The sequence below is a fragment of the Lepisosteus oculatus genome, chromosome 5 (assembly GCF_040954835.1).
Source record: "Lepisosteus oculatus isolate fLepOcu1 chromosome 5, fLepOcu1.hap2, whole genome shotgun sequence".
In the NCBI taxonomy this organism is placed as follows: Eukaryota; Metazoa; Chordata; class Actinopteri; order Semionotiformes; family Lepisosteidae; genus Lepisosteus; species Lepisosteus oculatus.
In genome coordinates, this window is record NC_090700.1 from 60,872,535 (window position 1) to 60,892,871 (window position 20,337).

The 20,337-nt window shown below is 42.4% G+C and overlaps 1 protein-coding gene across 1 annotated transcript; it reads left to right on the forward strand.

Moving 5' to 3' along the window:
* The first annotated feature begins 22 nt into the window (after positions 1-22).
* On the forward strand, positions 23-20,156 carry fes (FES proto-oncogene, tyrosine kinase). The gene is made up of 19 exons (XM_006629080.3): positions 23-622; positions 3,880-4,241; positions 4,675-4,848; positions 6,845-6,941; positions 7,475-7,658; positions 7,739-7,876; positions 9,023-9,142; positions 9,641-9,763; positions 10,067-10,250; positions 12,255-12,338; positions 12,937-13,146; positions 13,741-13,863; positions 14,724-14,777; positions 15,444-15,562; positions 16,409-16,503; positions 17,166-17,289; positions 17,402-17,559; positions 18,380-18,502; positions 19,314-20,156. The coding sequence occupies exons 2-19, from the start codon at positions 4,017-4,019 to the stop codon at positions 19,454-19,456; spliced, it is 2,478 nt and encodes an 825-aa protein (XP_006629143.1). The 5' UTR covers positions 23-622; positions 3,880-4,016; the 3' UTR covers positions 19,457-20,156.
* Positions 20,157-20,337: the final 181 nt, after the last annotated feature.

Sequence of the window (20,337 nt, forward strand, 5' to 3'; positions counted from 1 at the left end):
AAACAGAAAAGCACAAAGCGAGTCTGTAACTCCCATGCTGTCAGTTCAACTTGGGAAACTTACACAAATTCTTAATTTGGATGTCTAGTTCCCCCCACAGATATAGGCGTCCACTTCTGTACAGACCACTCTTCCTGATCTTTGACATTCACAGCTTCACTGTAATTGACAGGACTCCCTTTCAACAGGTCTTCAGGGTCCTTTTTGAAGGTATGGCTTTAAGCGCTGAAGGGTTAAGAGCAGCTCATGTCGCTTGTTTGCAAATTCCTACAGGAAGGAAATAGAGAACTGCGCTGAGCGAAAGGTCGATAGGCATTTTCGGTCTAACACCCAGTGGACTTGAAGAGACAAGTTTCTTGCAAGAACACAGCTAACTACAAACAAGCTGCCAGGGAGTTTTATTTTTATGTCCAGCAAGAAAGTGTCAAAGTCAGCGAAAGTCATCGCAATTTAGGGACGTCGTATTAGTCATATCTAGCTACAGACACGACAGCTACTAAGACGTTGAATTCCAGAAACGCTGAAGTTTGTAACTTGGATATGGAGAGGTGTTTTACAGAAGTCTCGACCCCTGTGGCTCACGCTGTCTCTGTACATACCTTGTGAATTTCCTCTGACCCGGGTAAGGATATTAACAATTACTTAATAAGACCACCATCAACAAGTGTTGCTTCGTGCGCCATGTGCAGCGCAGAAAGTCTATTGCGTTTTTTTTATTCCGTGGAATATGAGTTAGAGCTGGAAGTTTTTAAAAATGTGGGAAACACCTGCCGTGAATGTCCGTTCTTACTGTACATGCAGTTTTTATTTGAGTTCTTAACACATCTCCTTTACAGGGAAGAGGGCAGTCCTGATCCCTTGAACCACCGATTGTAAATATTTGTTAGCAAGTTATTTATTCAGTTCGGGTGGGGGTGGATTTATTCATTCCAAACGATCCCTGAATTATCCCCTTTACAGAGCAGTAACGGTGAAAAATGTTCGATTTCTCCTGAAATTCAAGGGTTCTCTACAGAACCTTCTGGACATTCAAGAGCTGTGAGCGTCCATCTTCGGTGTTTGTTCTAAAAGCAAAGAGATCTGCTAGCAGAGATATTGTTAAACCGGTTTCCTTGATATATAATGGCTTTAGTGTGGAAGACATATATTTTCTATAATGGCTGCTTATTCATTATCTTCTGGGTACATTTCTAAAACCAGCCCATATTCAAGCTAAATGGAATTTTCCTTTGGGGGATGGTTCTGTGTTATGAAGTCATATCTGAGCTTTTTCTTTTTTTTTAACTTGAATTTATGTCAGTCAAATACTGATTAAATCCCTACTCTGTTGGCCCGCTGAGCAAGGCCCTTCAGATTTTAATATCTGAACAAGATATGCTACTAATCTGCAGGAGTAAAATATAGCTCTTTAACTTTATTTTTGACTGCAGCCCCAAACCTAATACTTAAATTGGTATCATTACTTAAAGCAGGCTCTTTTTTAAAGGAGCTTTTTCGGACAATGTTAAATAGAAAGCAAATGTCTAAGGCTGAAATGACTATATATTACTTATGGCATTGAAATGCTGGTGTCATAGATGCTCACAAGATGCTGGTCAGCACAACTGCTTATGATAACTGTCACTTTTACCATTTCACCATTCAGTGCTCTGCTGTAAATGGGGCAAAGTCATTTCTGGATTACAGGAGCAGTGTTATTTTCTGGTGGTTTACTGGTATTTAAAGTTGGAAAGCAGTTGGGACACTGGTGTGTTTTGCAAGACAGTGCTGGCAGACAGTGTCAGATAAATATGCAAAGATGCAATATATGTGAGATCAGATCTCTGTCTAAGCCACTACAGAGTGCAAGAGAAAGAGCAGGCCTCTCACAGCAACACAGGAGTACATTTCATATTATGTTCCCTGCCTGCCCTTTGATTGTTAATAAAGTGCGTTTCTTCAAATGACTGCTGGGCAAAACCTTTTGAAGGATGGTGTCTTTAGTGCATCCAGCTTTATCATGCTGAAATATACACAGCAAATGAAAAGTTAGAAATTTCATTTTGTATTCCACAACAATTCTCTCCCTTAAAATCAAATCAAACATTGATCACATTTTTCCAAGCCTGTTGTACTCTATATTATTTTAACCTTTAGATGTTTACAGACATTAACAAAATATCTGTTATATTTTCTGACACATTGAACAACATGCACAGTACTTTAGGCCAATGGCTGTAATATTGCTTCCTCTGTGGTTATTCATTTTAGAATGAATTCTTTGTTTGAATGAGACCCATGGTGAATGTCAAACATAGTGTGTCTGTCTGTATATATTTGCATATGTAACCTGACTAATGATTCACTCAAGGGTGGAATGATGTGATAGAGGCTAAGAATATAATTCCCAGATTTTATCCTTCTAAAACAAAATATAACCCACCTCATGCAAAATATATGGAAAACTGAAACCTTTGCTCTTTTAGAAAAGAATTGACATTACTCTTCTTCATAGTCTGTACAGTATATCTGTATTTCAATACTAATATGAAAAAAATAACTAAAAGATAAGTATTTTTTCCATCAAAAAGGAGGGTATAGAAGTGCATCATGTTCTCAGTTTATTCACACTTCTAGTAAGATATTTGTATGGGTATTGAAGTTTTTAAATAGTAAGCCTGGCTTTGATTTTACTACATTTCAAGTAACATATATTTTCCATTACTGCAAAACTTACATATAACGATGTGGTATTAACTTTGAAATATAAATGCTGAAAATACTTTTTCCCAGACAAACATATTAATTTTAAGCAGCAGAATATTTAACATTTTATGAAAAACATTATCCCCAAGATAAAATGTTGTATAGTTCTCTGACTAGCTTAAAATGTGCTAAATACTGATAAAAAGTTCTGTTTTTATTATTATCTATTCAAACATGTCCTTTTGATAGGAATGCATTGTAGTTGCATATTATTATTTTTTGCCAACAAAAAACATATACTGTACTTAAGGAGTGTTCTCTAAAACTGCTTCAGAAAACTAGATGCTTCAGAAAACTAGGTTCTAACTTGTTATAAATTTGTAATATGTTTATTATTATTAAGTGGTAAAAACAAACAATGAAGGACAAAATACTTTTGGGGCAGATGGATCTGACTGGAGCATTATCTTATACAACACTTAGTATTTGTCACCTAAATTGCAAAACTCATCAGTTTGTCAGTAAAGTTAGAAACATCCTGCTTAAAAGTTTCAAATTACATCATTACGTCATTTTCTATCACCAAGATATATTCTGTCTCTCAGCAGTTCAAAAGGTGATTAAATATTGCTATATAGCTTCTGATGTTTTAACATATGCTTAAAGAGTTTTAATGCTGAATTGAGCTGTCTTTTTTATAAGAGGAAGTATTTACAGTAGCTTAGCCGTATAAAAAGGAAATAGCTCCAGTTCCACTGGTTTCATATATGAATTGAGTCTTTCTTACTGCTGCTTGAAATTAGTCTTTAGGTGGTATATACATTTTAGATGTCCCTTTTAAAGAGTTTATCTTGTGTAAAAACAAACTTCATGTGGGAATATGATAATGTCCCAAAGTGTTTCTTTGAGGTGTCATTGCTGTTTGAAGCACAGTTGTAAGATAAACTTTGTGGTTTGTGCTCAGAACATTAGGTCAAGCACTGTGAAAACTGCAGCCCTGCTACAGTATGTCTAAACTGGATGCATTCCCTGTTTTGCAACATAGTTAGTATTACAAATACTAACAGACAAGGAACATGGTGCGAAGTATTATTTGTTTGAGAGGAAACTCACTAAGTTTCAAAGAACAAACTAGAGTAGTTTGTAAAACTATTATAAAGCCATAAAGAGAATACATTTTTATTTTGCTTTCAGGGACCATAAAGCATTATGATGAAGTTTTAAATAATTTCCTCAAATGTACCAAAGCTGAAGCTGCTGGTTGAACAAGATAAGCTCTGCAAGCACAGACACTTTCTCCAGTGGCTGAAACGACTTGTGCCCCAGACACGATGGGGTTTGGCGAGGAGCTGTGGTGTGCCCAGGCCCACAGCTCCCTGCTGCGCCTGCAGGACTCCGAGCTGCGCCTCATGGAGGTCATGAAGAAGTGGATAACGCAGAGAGCCAAGAGCGACCGCGAGTACTCGGCACAGCTGCACCAGATGTCGGTCACAGTGGAGAAGTTAGACGGGCCCCAACATGGCGGAGGACTTGACTACATCAGCCAGCTCAACAAGGTGGGGCGTCTGTGTCCGGCTTGAAAACCTCAGTGACAGGCAGTGGCAGTGACAGGGATTGCCTTTGCGCACAGAAAATAGTTTTGGTTCTTCTGTGGCCCGGGCCTGCTTTTGTCCACATATGAAAGGCGACGGTGGTAAATGTGTGGACTGTGGTAAAGTATTTTCCCACTTTTTTGTCAAGCTCATGCAATGTGTTGACCTTTTTTCCTATCAGTTCCCAATTTGTATGATGTGTTATGTTAATAATTTGTAATATAATATATTTGCAACTATATATAGTTAAAAATTTCATTATATTTACAGAGATATCACCTATTTCTGTGTGTCACCATGGTCTTACAGTTTTTAGCGTGGTATCTCACAGAGAACCTTAACCAGTGTTTCTTAATATATTGTGAAGCTCCGTCATACCAGCCCTCTCTCTCCTCAGTCCTGGAGCACTTTGGTGAATCAAACTGAAAACCTGAGCCGGATTCTACGCAAGCACTCTGAGGATCTGTCCTCAGGACCCCTCAGCAAACTCACCCTGCTCATTCGGGACAAGCAGCAGCTCCGCAAGACCTACGGAGAGCAGTGGAATAATTTGAACCAGGAGCTGAGCCGGGTAAGTCTGGCTACATGCAGTGGGACAGCGTTTCCGTTAAGACTTTTACACTGTTTGTTCAAGTTAACTCAGTGAGCGGTGTAAGACTTCAATCATAATGCTCTTCAATCACTTTTTCTTGTCTCTTTGGATTCCACACTATTCCAACACAAGTAACTTGCACATTTAAACAGCAAGGTTTTTTGTTTTGTAAATTCTTGACCCAAAGGGTTGTGAGAGTATGGAACAAGCTACCCAGCTATGTAGTTGAAGCCAGTACATTGGTTTCCTTCAAGAAAAGAAATGCAAGATCCTGGGATCAATTGACTATTAACTACTAACCAGGATTGATAGGTAGAATTACCTCATTTCCTTTGTGAAATATTTCTAAAGAATGGAACTACATTTTTGTTTGAAAAAAAAAGAATAACATCAAATTAAGAAACTAAATCAGCTTAGTATTATTGCTTTTACTTTTGCTCTACCCTGTTGTACGTAGTTCATCTTATACCTGTTAGCTTTGGTAGTAATAGCCCACGAGCACTCTTTAATCCTCAGAGGAAGTCCAAGATGAATGTATGAACAGATGCACTCAATGCAGTTTCTATATGCGACTGTTTAAACAATATTTCTTAAAAGGTATTCAAATTTGAACACTTTATCAGAATATACATTTTTTTACAAATTCAGCAAGAAGGTGACCAAGCAGGAATACCCTACAGGCACACAAAATGGGTATCATGAAAAGGGAAGTTTTTAGGGAAAAAACGTTAGGGAAGAATTTAGTATGGTGATGTGTATAAAGCCGTGAAGTGATGTCTGCCAAGTAAAACGTTTAAATGATTATAAAATTACTTTCTTGAAAACTTCATGCCATCCCATAGTGTTCAAGTATTGATTTGGAAACAATTATACATTTAAAATTGTTTATGTACTTTACATGGGCACAAGTTTATTATTTGCTGCGATGAAGGGAACTTTTCTCTCTTTGGCATCTCTTGCTGACTTAGTGCTCTCAGTTGTATGCGGTATCAATACTGAATACCAATTTTAACAGGCAAAAAAGGCACTGCTCTCACTACTGTTGCTTAATGTAAGACGAAGACACTGCTCTGTCTGCTAAAATATTCTTGTCCTCAATTTAAGGATGAGTTGAATCAAATATCATAACAGGCATTTACACTTTAATTCAGCCAGATTGTTGCTCTAAGTATTATAAAACATTTGAATATTGCTGTCGGAGTGTATTGCATGTATTGTTGTTGTATTGCATGCACCTCAACAGAAGCCAAAAGCAGCTTACATATAGGTGTAGTCGCACTTATGTCTTGATGATATGGCTTTGCAGAGCTGAGACGTTATTTTTAGTCCAATCTTCTCTGTGCTTTATATAGTGAATGATAGACCTGTCACCCAGACAGCCTACTTTCTCTTGTTTGTAGTGTTCAGTGCCCATATGAAGAAGCTGTTCTCTTCTGTTTTCACAGCTATCAGAAACATTAGCTTCACTAACAGAATGTAATGTAATTTTTCTTTATTAGCCCTATACAATTTCTTGCATTAGGAATTCGTCTTTTGGCATATCCCAGCTTTTCTCCATGGAGACACAGACAGGGAGAGAAGCTTGGGGTCAGAGCGCAGGGTCAGCCATTGTACAGCGCCCCTGGAGCAGGTGGGGTTAAGGGCCTTGCTCAGGGGCCCAACGGAGTAGGATTCCTCTGCCGGCTGCGGGATTTGAACAGGCAACCTTCCAGTCACAGGCGCAGATCCTTAGCCACAGAGCCACCGCTCCGCCCCAATTAGTCAAGCATTGACTTAAGCATGACATCATTCACTCTGTGTGCACCCCCACAGGTGCACACCTCCGCGCCATTCCTCCTCCTCCAATGACTACACGTCCCCAAACCCTCAGCCAGACCAGACTGCATCTCAGAAGCTCAGACCATTGCAATAACAAGAGTAACTTCCCACGGGCACAGTCTCAGTGTGATCTCTCTGTGGCCTTTGCCACTTCTAGGTGACACAAGCTGACCTGGAGAAAATGAAGAGCTGTTACCGACAGCTGGTGCGGGACACAGTCCAGGCCAAGAAGAAGTACCAAGAGGCCTGCAAGGGTAGGGAGCCTTTGACACAGACTCCATTCTGGTGGGAACACAGCAATAGTCCCCGTCTCCCTCTCTTCCTTGAGCTGTAGCTCCTTCAGGTTTGATTCACTTGAAACATAATTTTTATTTAATAGTAAATCAGAGCTCTTAGGTATTTGCATCTGCTATGGCCTTTCCAAAATCACCAACGAGGCAAGAGGCATGGCTCAGGTAGGACAGCTGTATCAAGTATCCTAAGTGGAGCTTTCAAGTCTTTCTTGAAGCAGGTCAATGAAACAAATGCCGCAGAATAAATAATTCATAAAGAAGGTCTAGATATCATTGAAATTATTGGTGTTGTCTGGTGCTAATAACAGCTTTCTGAGTGCTTATCAAACGTGCTTTTTGATTGCAGTTTTGCTTGTTGTAATTCAGTGTCTCGTCTGAGTTCGTAACCTGGTCGTTGAGTCATTTTGGGGTGAAAGGCCCCTGTGTTGTTACATTTCTATTCGTGCAGCCGTGATTTCCAGACTCCTCCTGATGTGCCGCTTTTGCGTCCACAGATAAGGACCGGGAGAAGGCCAGGGAACGCTATATCAAGCAGACTCTCAAGCTGCACGAGATGCACAATGAATACGTGCTGTCCGTGAAGGCAGCACAGCTGCACCACCAGCACCATTACAGCCAGGCCCAGCCCGCGCTGCTCAATGCCCTGCAGACCCTCCAGGAGGAGATGGTGCTGGTGCTGTGAGTGAGGGGCCGAGTGGGGGCGGGGGATGGGTTTGCACCCTGGTGCTGCCAGATCTGACACTTGCTATTTCCTTCAGGAAGGAGATCCTGCAGGAGTACTTTGACCTCTCCAGTCTAGTCCAAGAAGAAGTGGTGTCTGTCCACGGTGAGATAGCCAGTGCTATTGTGGCCATTGAGCCCCGAAGAGAGTATGAGAGCTTCATCCAGCAGAACAGGTATTTCCAATCAGCTGCTCATTAGTGCCAGTCCCTGCTGCTGCAGCTCATCTGTAACCCATCAGGAAGACTTGAGCTTTCATTCCCAAACTGATGTCATCGCAACCTCATCTAGTGTTCCCTAGTGAATCCAGTGATGAACTATACTTTTATTTTGAACATGATGTTTTCATGCCAGTAGCTGTTAATTCTGCTTAACATTTAAACTGCTTTTTTCCTTTCGTGCTTAGAAGGTATATTTACATTATGTTTAATGGAAAATATCATAGATCAAAGAAGCCTAATCAGGTTCAAACTAATTTCAAATTTGGAGGATGAAAATAATGATAATAATAATTTATTAATTATTTACACATATATAGCACTTTTCTGGACACTCCACTCAAAGCGCTATACAGGTAATGGGGATCCCCTCCACCACCACCAGTGTGCAGCCCCACCGGGATGATGCGACGGCAGCCATAGTGCGCCAGAACGCTCACCACACACCAGCTATCAGTGGGGAGGAGAGCAGAGTGATGAAGCCAATTCATAGATTATTAGGAGGCCATGATTGGTAAGGGCCAATGGGAAATTTGGCCAGGATGCCAGGGTTACACCCCTACTTCTTTTCGAGAGATGCCCTGGGATTTTTAATGACCATGATTTTTAATGAGGTTTTACGTCTCATTCGAAGGATGGCGCCTGTTTACAGTATAGTGTCCCCATCACTATACTGGGGCATTAGGACCCACACAGACTGCTGGCCCCACTAGCACCTCTTCCAGCAGCAGCCTTAGTTTTTCCCAGGAGGTCTCCCATCCAGGTACTGACCAGGCTCACACCTGCTGAGCTTCAGTGGGCTGTCAGTTGTGAGTTGCAGAGTGATATAGCTGCTGGCTGCTATGAAAATAAAACACGTCCATTTAAAAAACTTCACAGTTCTCATATACAGTAGGTTTGTTTTTGAGCTGACCAACACACACTGATGTCTGACACTTCAAACAGTCTATGATCATAAGCTGGTGTCTGAGCATATCAGGCCTGAGTTTAAAAACAAGGCCTCAGTCAAACGTTTGTCATGCTTAAAAAAAGACTCAAAATCCTGCCACTGCCATGCTCAGTCAGTTAGATTTTGTTTTATCCAGGAGTTGGTTTCCATTACAGGTCTGTCGTGGAGGTGCCACCCAACGTAGTATTTGACACTAGTCTCCTGGAGGAGACAGACAATCTGATTGCAGGAGAGCTCGAGCTGAACGAACTGACACTGGAGGGCATCCAGCACCGGTGAGCCTCCACACCTCCCTGGCCAGCAACATAAAGCCCTGCACTGCACTGTGAAGGGGTGTAGACACCTAGGGAACTCAGCATAGCACCGCTGTTTCCACTGCTGCATAGTGCTGTCACTGAAGCTTTCCATCACAGCCACTGCCGCCCAGCCATAGCCACACAGACACACCGACCTGCAGGGGCAGGGCCAGTCCCAGCTGCAGTGAATCAGAACCATCAACACTTCTAGCTAGATCTGCAGTATCGTGAAATACAGCCAACCATTTGGGCCCTCTTCTCTATTGCCCACAAAGAAAATAAGCAATGAGGGACTCCATACCCCAGACCTCCCTTTGGGTTGTCCAAAGACCCTTATTAGCCCCAGACCCATAATCCCCTCCTTAATGTGACCTATAAGATCTCTTAGCACATTTGTCCACAGGCACTGTTCTCATCATTGAGTGCCTGTCCCACATTATTGTTTCTGCTGTGGTGCATTGCCTACTTATGTTTCAGGCTGACATCTCTAGAGGAGGAGCTCATGTCCATCTCCAACTCCCTGGGCTCTCAGCAGGCCACCGTTAACCAGCTGGAACAGGACCTGCAGTTGGAGGAGAAGAATGCCAACTTTGGACACAGGTGAGCAGCTCTTAAAAACGCTATAGCGTTTGTAATTGAGATGCTGAAAAAGTCAGAAACATAAATATGTTTGAATGGGTAGGTGAATTTAGAGCTCCATGTATGTTATAAATTGATGTATGATAAATTGTTTGTGTCGCTGTCTTATTTGCTAAAGAACCTTTCGTCTAAACTTTAAGTGTTTGAAGCCTGCTTTACTTTTGGTTATTTCTTTAATGGTGAAAAACCAGCGATCAGAAAGTGGATCTTCGGGTTAGTCCTGGTCTTCTGCTGTAGTCAGCTGGCTCCTGGTTCTTCTTGCAGGGTGTACCAGTTCAGTAAGCGTAACGCCCTAGAAGACAGCCGTCAGCAACTGCTTGTGACAATGGGCAACCGTGCCAGGCTAGAGGCCCAGAGGATGATCCTGTCAGAGAAAATCAACTCCCTGGGTTCCCAGGAGCCCCCTGCAATCATCCTAGATGATGATCGTCTCTCTGTCTCCTCTGCTGTAAGTCTCTGTCTGGCCACAGTTACAGCCTTGTACTAAAAACAGCCTTCATATCACAGCTCACAAAGCTCACTAATCTTTCTCTTTCACTTTCCTTGTAGAACTATATGACCTAATGCTCCTCTTCCTCTTCGTTCTTCAGAGCAATGTAATTCCACTGTTCCCATTTCTCTGAATCACAGGCCAGTTCCCCATTCTGCCCCCACCCCCTTACTGCAGTCCTCCTGTGTCTCTTCATTTTCTTCCCCCTCACACAGCCACTGAAGTTCAGCTGAGTATGCTCTGCTCTCCCATTGGATGGGAACTGTGACTTCCTGCTACTCACCTGTGTCGTACAGGACAGTGCTGATAGGGTGCTGTGCTATATGTTTTCCAACCAAGCAGCTCTGCCTTGCAGTGACCCGAGACTGTCATTGTCCTGCTATTCAAGATGCTAGAAAAAAGTCTCAGCGTTTTCCTAGTCAGATCTATCAGGCTGTATCAGGATCTTAAAATTATTTAAGTTGATTGCCTAATAGCTGTGTCAGTGTTTTCTTAAACTCCTCAATCCTGTTTATCTTCTTTATGGTATGAATTGGAACTGGAGTATGGACATTTCTTATAAACGTGATCTCATATCAAACTTTTATTAATGTTTGCAGTATAAAATGAATCATAGTAAATAGTCTTAGAGATAGAAAGTAGGTAACTGTTATTCTAAAATTACTTGTAATTTTGCAATGTATTTAGTCTTATAGATTACTTAAATACCCACTTCCGAAACAGTGAGAAAGTTGTTTATCGATTAAGCAAGTAATTTGTTTAATTAAGGGAACTTTCATTCTTAAGGCTGAGGGATATTCAGATTTTGCTTAAGAAATTATTCTTTGACGTTGGTTACTGATTAAACTGGTTGGACTGAGGTTCACAAAGACATCAGTTCAACAGAAACCTTAAACCAACAAACAGCTCTTTAAATAGAAACATGACATCATACCAACTTCCCATCAGAGCCACCTTTTAGTGGGGGGGGTTGTGTTTGTTATCTTTGAGATTAATGACTCAGCACAATGTGTTCAGAAACATAGACTGGCACAGACAAACAGACTTGACTCTTGCCCTGGAAATTGAGCAGGTGTTTGAATTGTGAATAAATAGCTGGCTGGCATTCTACACTGTTGAAATAGTCTCCATTTGTATAGAAACGTTTAAAACTTTTAAAAAAAATTACAACTTTTTATGTGGTTCAGCAAAAGCTGTCATAAAAATCAATTTCCTTTAAATATGTAAATGGATGTGGGGTTAATGAGAATGCATAATTCCATGATTAAATTAATCCTATTCAGGGATCCAATTTAATTTTGTGTAGAAAGACAGATGTTGTTAAAGACTTTGTGGCCCTGGGACTAAGTCACACAGCTGGAAACAGGCTCAACCTGGCTTGACCATTTAAGAGCTCCTGGCTTCACACAGCTGTTGGATTTCTAAATACTCGTATGTATTATCCCACGTGTATGTGTTTAGGGGTGGCACTGTGGTGCATTGTGGTTTTTTGGCGCTGGAGTTCAATTCTGGAAACTCTGGTTTCCTCCCACAGGCTTCAGGGAAAATTGGCCCTGGTGTGACTGTGTGTGTGTTTGTGCCTGTGTGTGCCACTTGGCGTCCTGTCCAAGGTGTATCCTGCCTTGCACCTGTTTCTTGCCAGGACACACTCCAGCTCCTCCTTGACCCTCTGTTGGTTAATGGATAACCACCATGGATGGACGGATATAGTTATACCTATACTGGTAATGAAAGAAACTAAAGCTTTTCGTTATATAAAAAATAAATTATATTTGATTTTAGTTAACTGTGCTTGTGGAATAGCTTACAGACAAGAACCAGGGCAGAGCTGAAGGCTAAATGTGATGAGGAAGTGTTTGCTCTCTGTACTGAATTGCTCAGTTGCTGCACAATGATGTTCCATGTTCTATGCGTGCTTGTGCCTACCTATCGATGTTCAAGTGGTCTCTTGCTGTTTTGCAGGAGCGAGAAAAAGACAATAATAAAGTCCTCAGTCTGGAGATCCTCAAAAGTCACATCTCTGGCATTTTCAAACCAAAATATACGGTAAGAGCCGCTTTGCACTGCACTAACAGGCTAGCAAAGTCTTCACAGTGGACTTCCTTAAAAGAAAAGGGTTTCTCCATCATTTCACAATGAGTGCTCTTCCTTTTTTCTCTGAACTGATGCCGATCATGCATTGAGCTCAAAAACACAGCACTGTCTGCAGGGGAGCAGACAGAAAGTGAAGCGTAGGGCTCTGCAGAGAAGAGCAGTTATGAGAAGCTGTAGGTAACTGCTTCTGATGAGATGCTAAGTCATGAGTCAGTGTTTGAAGGTCTGCAGGAAGAAAAGTGTTAAAGGCACTTTTATCATTGAGGCAGCACTATATCCTTCTCACTTGCTACTATATGCGGTAAGCATTAAAGGTTTATTCCATGCTGAAAAGAGAAGAAAAGACACACCTGACCCTTCTTCAGGTGTTGTGCTAGTTTTCTTCTCTTTTCAGCATGGAATAAACCTTTACTTGTTCCTTTGCATGCAGACGCAGCTCCCTCCTTGAATATGTGGGGAATAACTGATCCCTTCATTAGTCAGGTCCCTCAGATCTGAGGTCCCTGTTTTTCTGCCTCCCTACACCTCTGTCCTTCTCTCCTCTGGCCAGGTGCCCCCTCCTCTGCCCCTTATCCCAGAGGTGCAGAAGCCCCTGTGCCAGCAAGGGTGGTACCACGGTGCCATCCCGCGGCTGGAGGTGCAGGAGCTGCTGACGTGCGACGGTGACTATCTGGTGCGGGAGAGCCAGGGCAAGCAGGAGTATGTGCTCTCGGTGTGCTGGGGTGGGCAGTGCCGCCACTTCATCATCCAGAGCATCAATGTGAGTGCGCCGGGGGGCCCGCGTTCTGCACCAAACTGGAATTTGCATTGGACTTTCCTGGGCTTGGCATTGGAATACGTCCTCCACGCTTTCCAGGAAAAACCTACAGTGTTTCAGTATTTTTAGTGCTTGTTGTGGAAAACAGGCTGTAGCTCTTACAATAGAGTGCTCCCTGTGTCTGCGCTGCTAGGAAGTCAAATCGATGTGCTGGAATGATCGTATAGGTTTACGCGACAGCAGCAGGAAGCTGGGAGTTTCATCAGTACATGTTAATTCAAAAGCAGTCCTTTAGATTCAGGACATTAATGCTTCTTTATGATTCACAACTAGTTATCATGGATGTGGGTGGATTTTTCTTCTGGCTAGTGCTAATATTGTTATCAAGAGATCTGACACTGGTATGGTTTTGTTCTTCCTGTTAATGGAGCAGACCTGGTATGCGGAGAACAGGATGCTCTCATCACACATTTTCTTGACGCAGTGATGAGCAAACACTCACTGTCGTGCTGGGGCCGGAGAAGAGCTGCTTGTAATGAAGGCGATGTCAAAGTGTGAATTAGAAGGGTGCCTTGACATTCCTCCACCCTTTTGCAGAATATGTACCGGCTGGATGGCGAAGGTTTCCCCACGATTCCCCTCCTGATCAATCACATTGTGACCTCGAGACAGCATGTAACCAAGAAGACAGACATAGTCCTGAAGAGACCCATCCTCAAGGTACCCTCTCCGCCTGGGCTGTGCTGCACAGGGGCCGTGTCAGCTTCTCCAGCAGCGCTGAACTTCAGCATGAAATGCTAATGCAAATAGAAAAGCTTGCCAGGCTTATTTTTAATCAGTCTGTTTATGCTTAACCTTTTGCCTTTCGAGAAAAAAAAACAACTCGGAGCTTTAATGATAATTGCAGTGTGCTGTCCTCGAGATTCACAGTGTGCTCTTTTTTTGCTGGAGTAATTACAGCAAGCTTGTGGCAATCATTTTGAGTAACAGAAGGCATCAAAGTGAATAACTGACTTAATCTGGTTTCAAGGTTTGCATGAAGTATAAGCATGTCTGCAATCATATGCCTCGCCTTCATTAAGTTGTTGGCATAGCTGCTGGGTAAGGCTTTTAACAAGTTGCTTTGTAAATCACAAGCCATTAACTGCACATCAATAAAGCGGCCATTGGCGCTCGGAGCCAACTACGTGACATTTCGGCTTGGCACAGTGTTCTTTGTTCTTTAATGTCTTAACTCTGGCATGGTTTCTTGGTTGCTTTTGAAAGGTAGGATGCTCTGGCATCAAGCATGAATGGATGGCAAATGACTTGACACTAAACAAACAGCTGCTCTGATTAGGCTAAGACCTGTGCCAGCTGTCAAAAGTGACTTGTCTTTCAGGATTCATTTTTTTAATGAACTTCAGATGCTTTTTTCTGGGACACTTGCCCAGATTTGCAACGCACAACATTGTGCTAAAAGTGGAACCTAAAAAGATCGGTATAGTGCACAATGGAAATGCACATCCTTTGCAGTGACGTTACAAGTTCCAGCTTGTGGATTAACCCTGTCCGTGTGCATGCCTGTCTGTCTCTTCCAGGACAAGTGGGTTCTAGACCATGATGATGTCATTCTTGGGGAGCACATTGGTCGGGTGAGCCCATAAACAGAGGGGCAGGCGGCAGGGCAAGGACACCTCACAGTGAAAAATATTAACTTCTTGTCACTTAGTGCCTTGTCAGACAAGGTGTGGGTGTCTGTGGGTATCTGTTGGAGAGGGGGGAGGTAGGGTATGGCTTCTCACATTAAAATTAACACCTTGTATGACTTAGTACCTTGTCAAAGAGGACACACACCCCCTAGACATGAAGTACTGAATTAGCTTGTGGATTTTATTTTACTTTTATGTTTCATATTATCCGCTCTGTTAATTTAATGTTTACACATTGTTTATAACCATTTAAAACAGATGTTGTTAATGTTTTAAAAAATACCTATTTTGAAAAATACCTAGAAATATGGCATTTTGGTTATTATCATACAGAGTATTAGAAATGACAATATAGTGTATCTATAATTCTAATGGTATTATACCACAAATAGCAATTGTGTTACAATTTATTACAAGGTATTCAAAATGCAATAAATCATCTTAGTGCCAGTGTTCAACTGTTGCTTTTCCAATCCCTTTTGGTATACTTTTAAAATATAATACTGTAACAATCACTACTTTGATAAAACCTGTATATCATTCATAGTAATTGCTAGATCAAACTTTCACAGAACTCTGTTCAAAGCAAATTTCTGGCATCTCTCCCAGGGAAATTTTGGGGAGGTATACAGTGGGCGCCTACAATCTGATAACACCCCAGTGGCGGTGAAGACCTGCCGTGCGAACCTGCCTGCGGACCTCAAGAACAAGTTCCTGATGGAGGCTAGGTCAGTGGACACGTAGGCACCCTGACATTACAGCAGTGTCTCCTACTGCCCTTCGACTGCAGCATGTTGCAGAAACTCATTGGCTTCCAGGTTGTACGCAAGATTGGAACAGAGACAAAGCTTTAGGAGTTACACAAGGTTCAGGGCTCAATTTCGTCTTAGTTGAGGAATGCACGTCACCTCCTTCTTTCACCACAATTCGGGTCTGATTTGATATGACTAGTTTGTTATCAGAAACCCACAGATTCCTGTTAAGGGTCACTGCAACCTAGGGTCTATCTTGGAGAGGATACAGGTCCATCGGAAGGCAAACACAGAGGCACACAGGAGCAATTTAGAGACACCAATTAACCTTCACAGCACATTTTTGTAGGGTGGAGAAAACCCAAAGTGTCTGCAAAAAATCCACGTGATCACAGCGAGGGCATGAGCTTCATCTGATATTAAGGTAGCATGCCATGGGAGAGGCTGGTTGCTTAAAGAAATAACTTTGTTATTGACAGCCAGAAAAAAAGGAACCAGGGCTATTTCTGTTGTATGCCCCTAGAAGATGAGCAGTTTCCCTTCAGAAAGGAAGTTGTTCTCATGCTTGTTAGGCTGTGGCGGTCTTAGGGTTTGAACATTGTTTCCTGTTTGCTCTACTGTAGGAAGTTTTAGGACCCTAAAAGTTTAGACCTATTTAATAACTTGTCATCATTGTATATGCACTCAATTCTGTGAAAACTGCCAGAAGGTGTGAAATGTAAACATTTTATCATAATTTAAAAAAATAAACTTGAATATACTATGCCTTGGCAGTACAGAATCTCTGAGCAATGCCCACTGCTACTTTCACCTTTGTTCTAGGATTCTGAAGCAGTATGACCATCCCAACATTGTGAAGCTGATTGGAGTGTGCACCCAGAAACAGCCCATCTACATTGTCATGGAGCTGGTCCAGGGTGAGGGATCAAACCTTCTCAACGAGGGAAGGTTTTTAGAATTATCAGCAGCTGGTAGAAAAGCTTTTGGAGTTAAACAGAAATTGGAATTATTTACTCTATATAGTGGATGTTTTTAAATGTTTTTTTTTACATGTTAAATTTTGCCCCTCAAGAATCTTTAGGCAGGCTAAAAATTCTGATCGTAACTATGACAACCTTGACTGAGAAAACAAAACATGCAGAATGTGCCAGATGGAAATTCTAAGCCAGAGTCATTAAAAAGAAATCATTATAAAGCAACCTGACATGAGCAATTCTTTGACCAGTGAAATTTAACGTGAAACTTGGTTGGCTGCTCAAAATTGATCTTGAATTTAAATAAATCAGAAAAACAACCTGAAGAAACAATGACACTGAAGCAAAACAGCCGTCCCATGCCAGGAAATCAGAATTCTACCCCAGACACAGAACACAGTTTGTTCTTATCTGTTTCGTATGCATGAAGTTGTATTGTTCCAACGATGACCTACGTATTTAAAAAATGACTGGATCTGAGGGGAGAATTTATTTTCTTACTCTACCCCAGTTGCATTTCTGAAGAGTTAGGACGGCAGCACCCCAGCGCTGCCTAGGCCGCAGGATTGCGTCTGAGGTTTCCTGTCTGTCTGTGTGGCCCGCAGGAGGAGACTTCCTGTCGTTTCTGCGGAGTGAGGGTCAGCGTTTGAAGCCAAAGACGCTCATTAAGATGGTGGAGAACGCTGCCTCGGGCATGGCCTATCTGGAGGGCAAGAAGTGCATCCACCGGTGAGGCGGACGTCAGTTACTTGCAGTCTTCCTTTTTGTTGTTAAATGCCTTCTCTGCAAGTGGCAGCCATGAAACCTCTCTGCCCTCTCTGAAACTCACCCCTCTCCCCAGAGACCTGGCCGCACGGAACTGTCTGGTGGCCGAGAACTACGTGGTGAAGATCAGTGACTTCGGGATGTCTCGCGAGGAGGAGGATGGGGTGTACTCTACAACAGGAGGGATGAAGCAGATCCCTGTCAAGTGGACTGCCCCCGAAGCCCTGAACTATGGTAACACACAGCTCTCCGAATTCCCAGCCCACTCGCACTACCTTTCTGCCCTTAAAACGTGCAGGGCATCTGAAGCAGTGTCATTCTTCCATTCTCTTTTCCTCTTTCTGGCTTTTTAGTTTCACCATTCACAGTTTTGATATTGGCTTGGGTACAGCAGATGCTAAGCTCATGAAGATGTTGGATTGTTTTTTTATGTGCTCAAGAGTCACTGTAAAAATTGGGGTTTATACCACTCTTATTTCTATTTATCTGCTTATCTCTGCTAGCTAGCAGCTATATCACCCTGCAGCTCACAACTGGCAGCCCACTGAAGCTCAGCAGGTGTGAGCCTGGTCAGTAACTGGATGGGAGACAATCTGGTAAAACTAAGGTTGCTGCAGGAAGTGATGTTAGGGGGCGCTCACCCTGCGGCCCATGTGGGTCCTAATGCCCCAGTATAGTGACGGGGACACTATACTGTAAACAGGCGCTGTCCTTTGGATGAGATGTAAAACCGAGGTCCTGACTCTTTGTAGTCATTAAAAATCCCAGGGTGCTTCTCGATAAGAGTAGGGCCTCCTAATAATCCTTTTCTCTGAATTGGCTTCATCACCCTGCTCTCCCCCCTCTGATAACTGGTGTGTGGTGAGCATTCTGGCGCACTATGGCTGCCGTCATGGTGTGGTGGAAGGGATCCCCATTACCTGTAAAGCGCTTTGAGTGGAGTGTCCAGAAAAAAGTGCTATGTAAGTGTAAGCAATTATTATTATTTCCTCCTTGGTATCTCATCTCTGCCAGTCTTTGTCCGTCTCACTGCTGCCCCCTGCCTGTGTTTCAGGGCGCTACACCTCCGAGAGTGATGTCTGGAGTTTTGGAATTTTGTTGTGGGAGACCTTCTCTTGTGGCATCACCCCCTACTCCACCATGACAAATCAGCAGACGCGAGACGAAGTGGAAAAAGGTGACGACCCAGACAGCTGCTGGGTTGCCTACTGTCCTGCTGCTGTTTATTAAGCTGCTATTGCAAATTTTTTTTTTTTTAAATGTGTGTAGTGGAAAGACTTTGCTAACTCTGTTTTGGAAGAACCTTCGAATTCTCTACTTGAAATTATTCTCTACTGGAGAAGAAAAAGTGCCCAGGCTACAGTTCGCTGAAACATGAGATTGATCCAAAAATATCTGCACCACTTCTTTCAGCCTTGACTGTAGTCAGGACAGACAGCTTTCGGTATTTACCCTTTTCTCCACTAAAGTAATGGGAAACAGGAGTCCCAGAAGGGAGTAATCTTGTGGGTCTCTTGAAATCATAAGCTGCATTAAAACCTGAAAACAATCTTTAACTCAAGTCAGTTCAACTAGGTAGCCTTGTCAGCATGCGTAAGGCTGTAAAGGAACAAGTAAAGGTTTATTCCATGCTGGAAAGAGAAGAAAAGAAGCACAGCGTTTCGGCATCCGAAGAAGGCTCCACAGCTGAAACGTTGTGTTTCTCTTTTCAGCATGGAATAAAACTGTACTTGTTCCTTTTTAACTCAAGCAGGCTGGCAAGTAATTGCTTCAATTCTAAAGAGCTGTGAGTGAATTAAAGAAACAGGAGACCCTGCAGCTCCTTCGGGTCCACAGATGACGGTTACTGGCCTAAAAAAAAACGGCTTTTCTAAACATTTCGCAGCTGCTGTGTAAAACTGGTAGAATGAGGAAGTTACTCAGACACTTCATATAACGCAGCACTGTGAATTATGTCTCACCTCGTATTGTACGGGCTGCGCCTGCAGGCTACAGATTGCCCGCTCCAGATGGATGCCCAGCGGACGTGTATGCCCTGATGTGCCAATGCTGGCAATATGACCCACGGAAACGGCCCACCTTCCAGGTGCTGCAGAAGGAACTGAGCTGTCTACTTCGCAAGACCCGGTGACCACAGAGCACACGTCGGAGTCAGGCCACAGCTCAGCTCAGAGCGCCGCTTTTATCTGATCTCATCTGTCACCGGGTACCTTGAAGGTTTGATGTCTGAGCACCATCCTTGGAAAGCTTTTCATAAAGTAGTTCTAAATTATCTTCAGAATTAAATGTGATTTTATTTGCTCAATGAGGCAATAGGTACTGCGTGTACTGTTTGAACATTACTTTGATCTGTGATCTTTAGACCATGTATCTATATTGGCAGAAAGATTTATCTACAGCAGGCTAAATATAAGTGTGGGGCTGTTGAACTACACTGTTGCTAGTAAAGGTGAGAACAGCTCTGTAACATTAGATAATGCTGTCGCTGGCTGTTTTTCTTAAGGTTTGTCAGTACTGTAAATTCTAAGACATTCTTGATTACTCATACTTCATGTATCGTACAATAATTGTACTGAAATCATAAGACCACTAGCTGTCAGGTCTAAGTGCTTAAAAAGCCCACTGTTGGGAAAGCTACAGCTGAGAAGAGTATTGCTAACTCCGATGTGCTTTGAGGTAGACATCTTGATCAGCAGATTACCACGATCTTCTACCCTGCATGTACAGCAGTAAGTCTGCTCAACGTCATTTGTTTGAACCTGAATGTAAGACGGTAATGTTTTTTTAATTGCTGCAAACGTTTGAAGTAACTAAATTGGAAAAAAAAAACAGATGTGGTTTTATATTCATGTTCTTCTTTTGTTAGATACGGTTATAAACTACAGCTGTGTGGCCGAGTCCATTTCTTCTCAGCAAGAACCACAACAACTTGAAAGCTCAGCAGCAGAGAGGCCTTGGCCTCTGAAGTGGTTTCACTCTTCAGCAGAGCAAAGTGCTTAATATTAATCACGG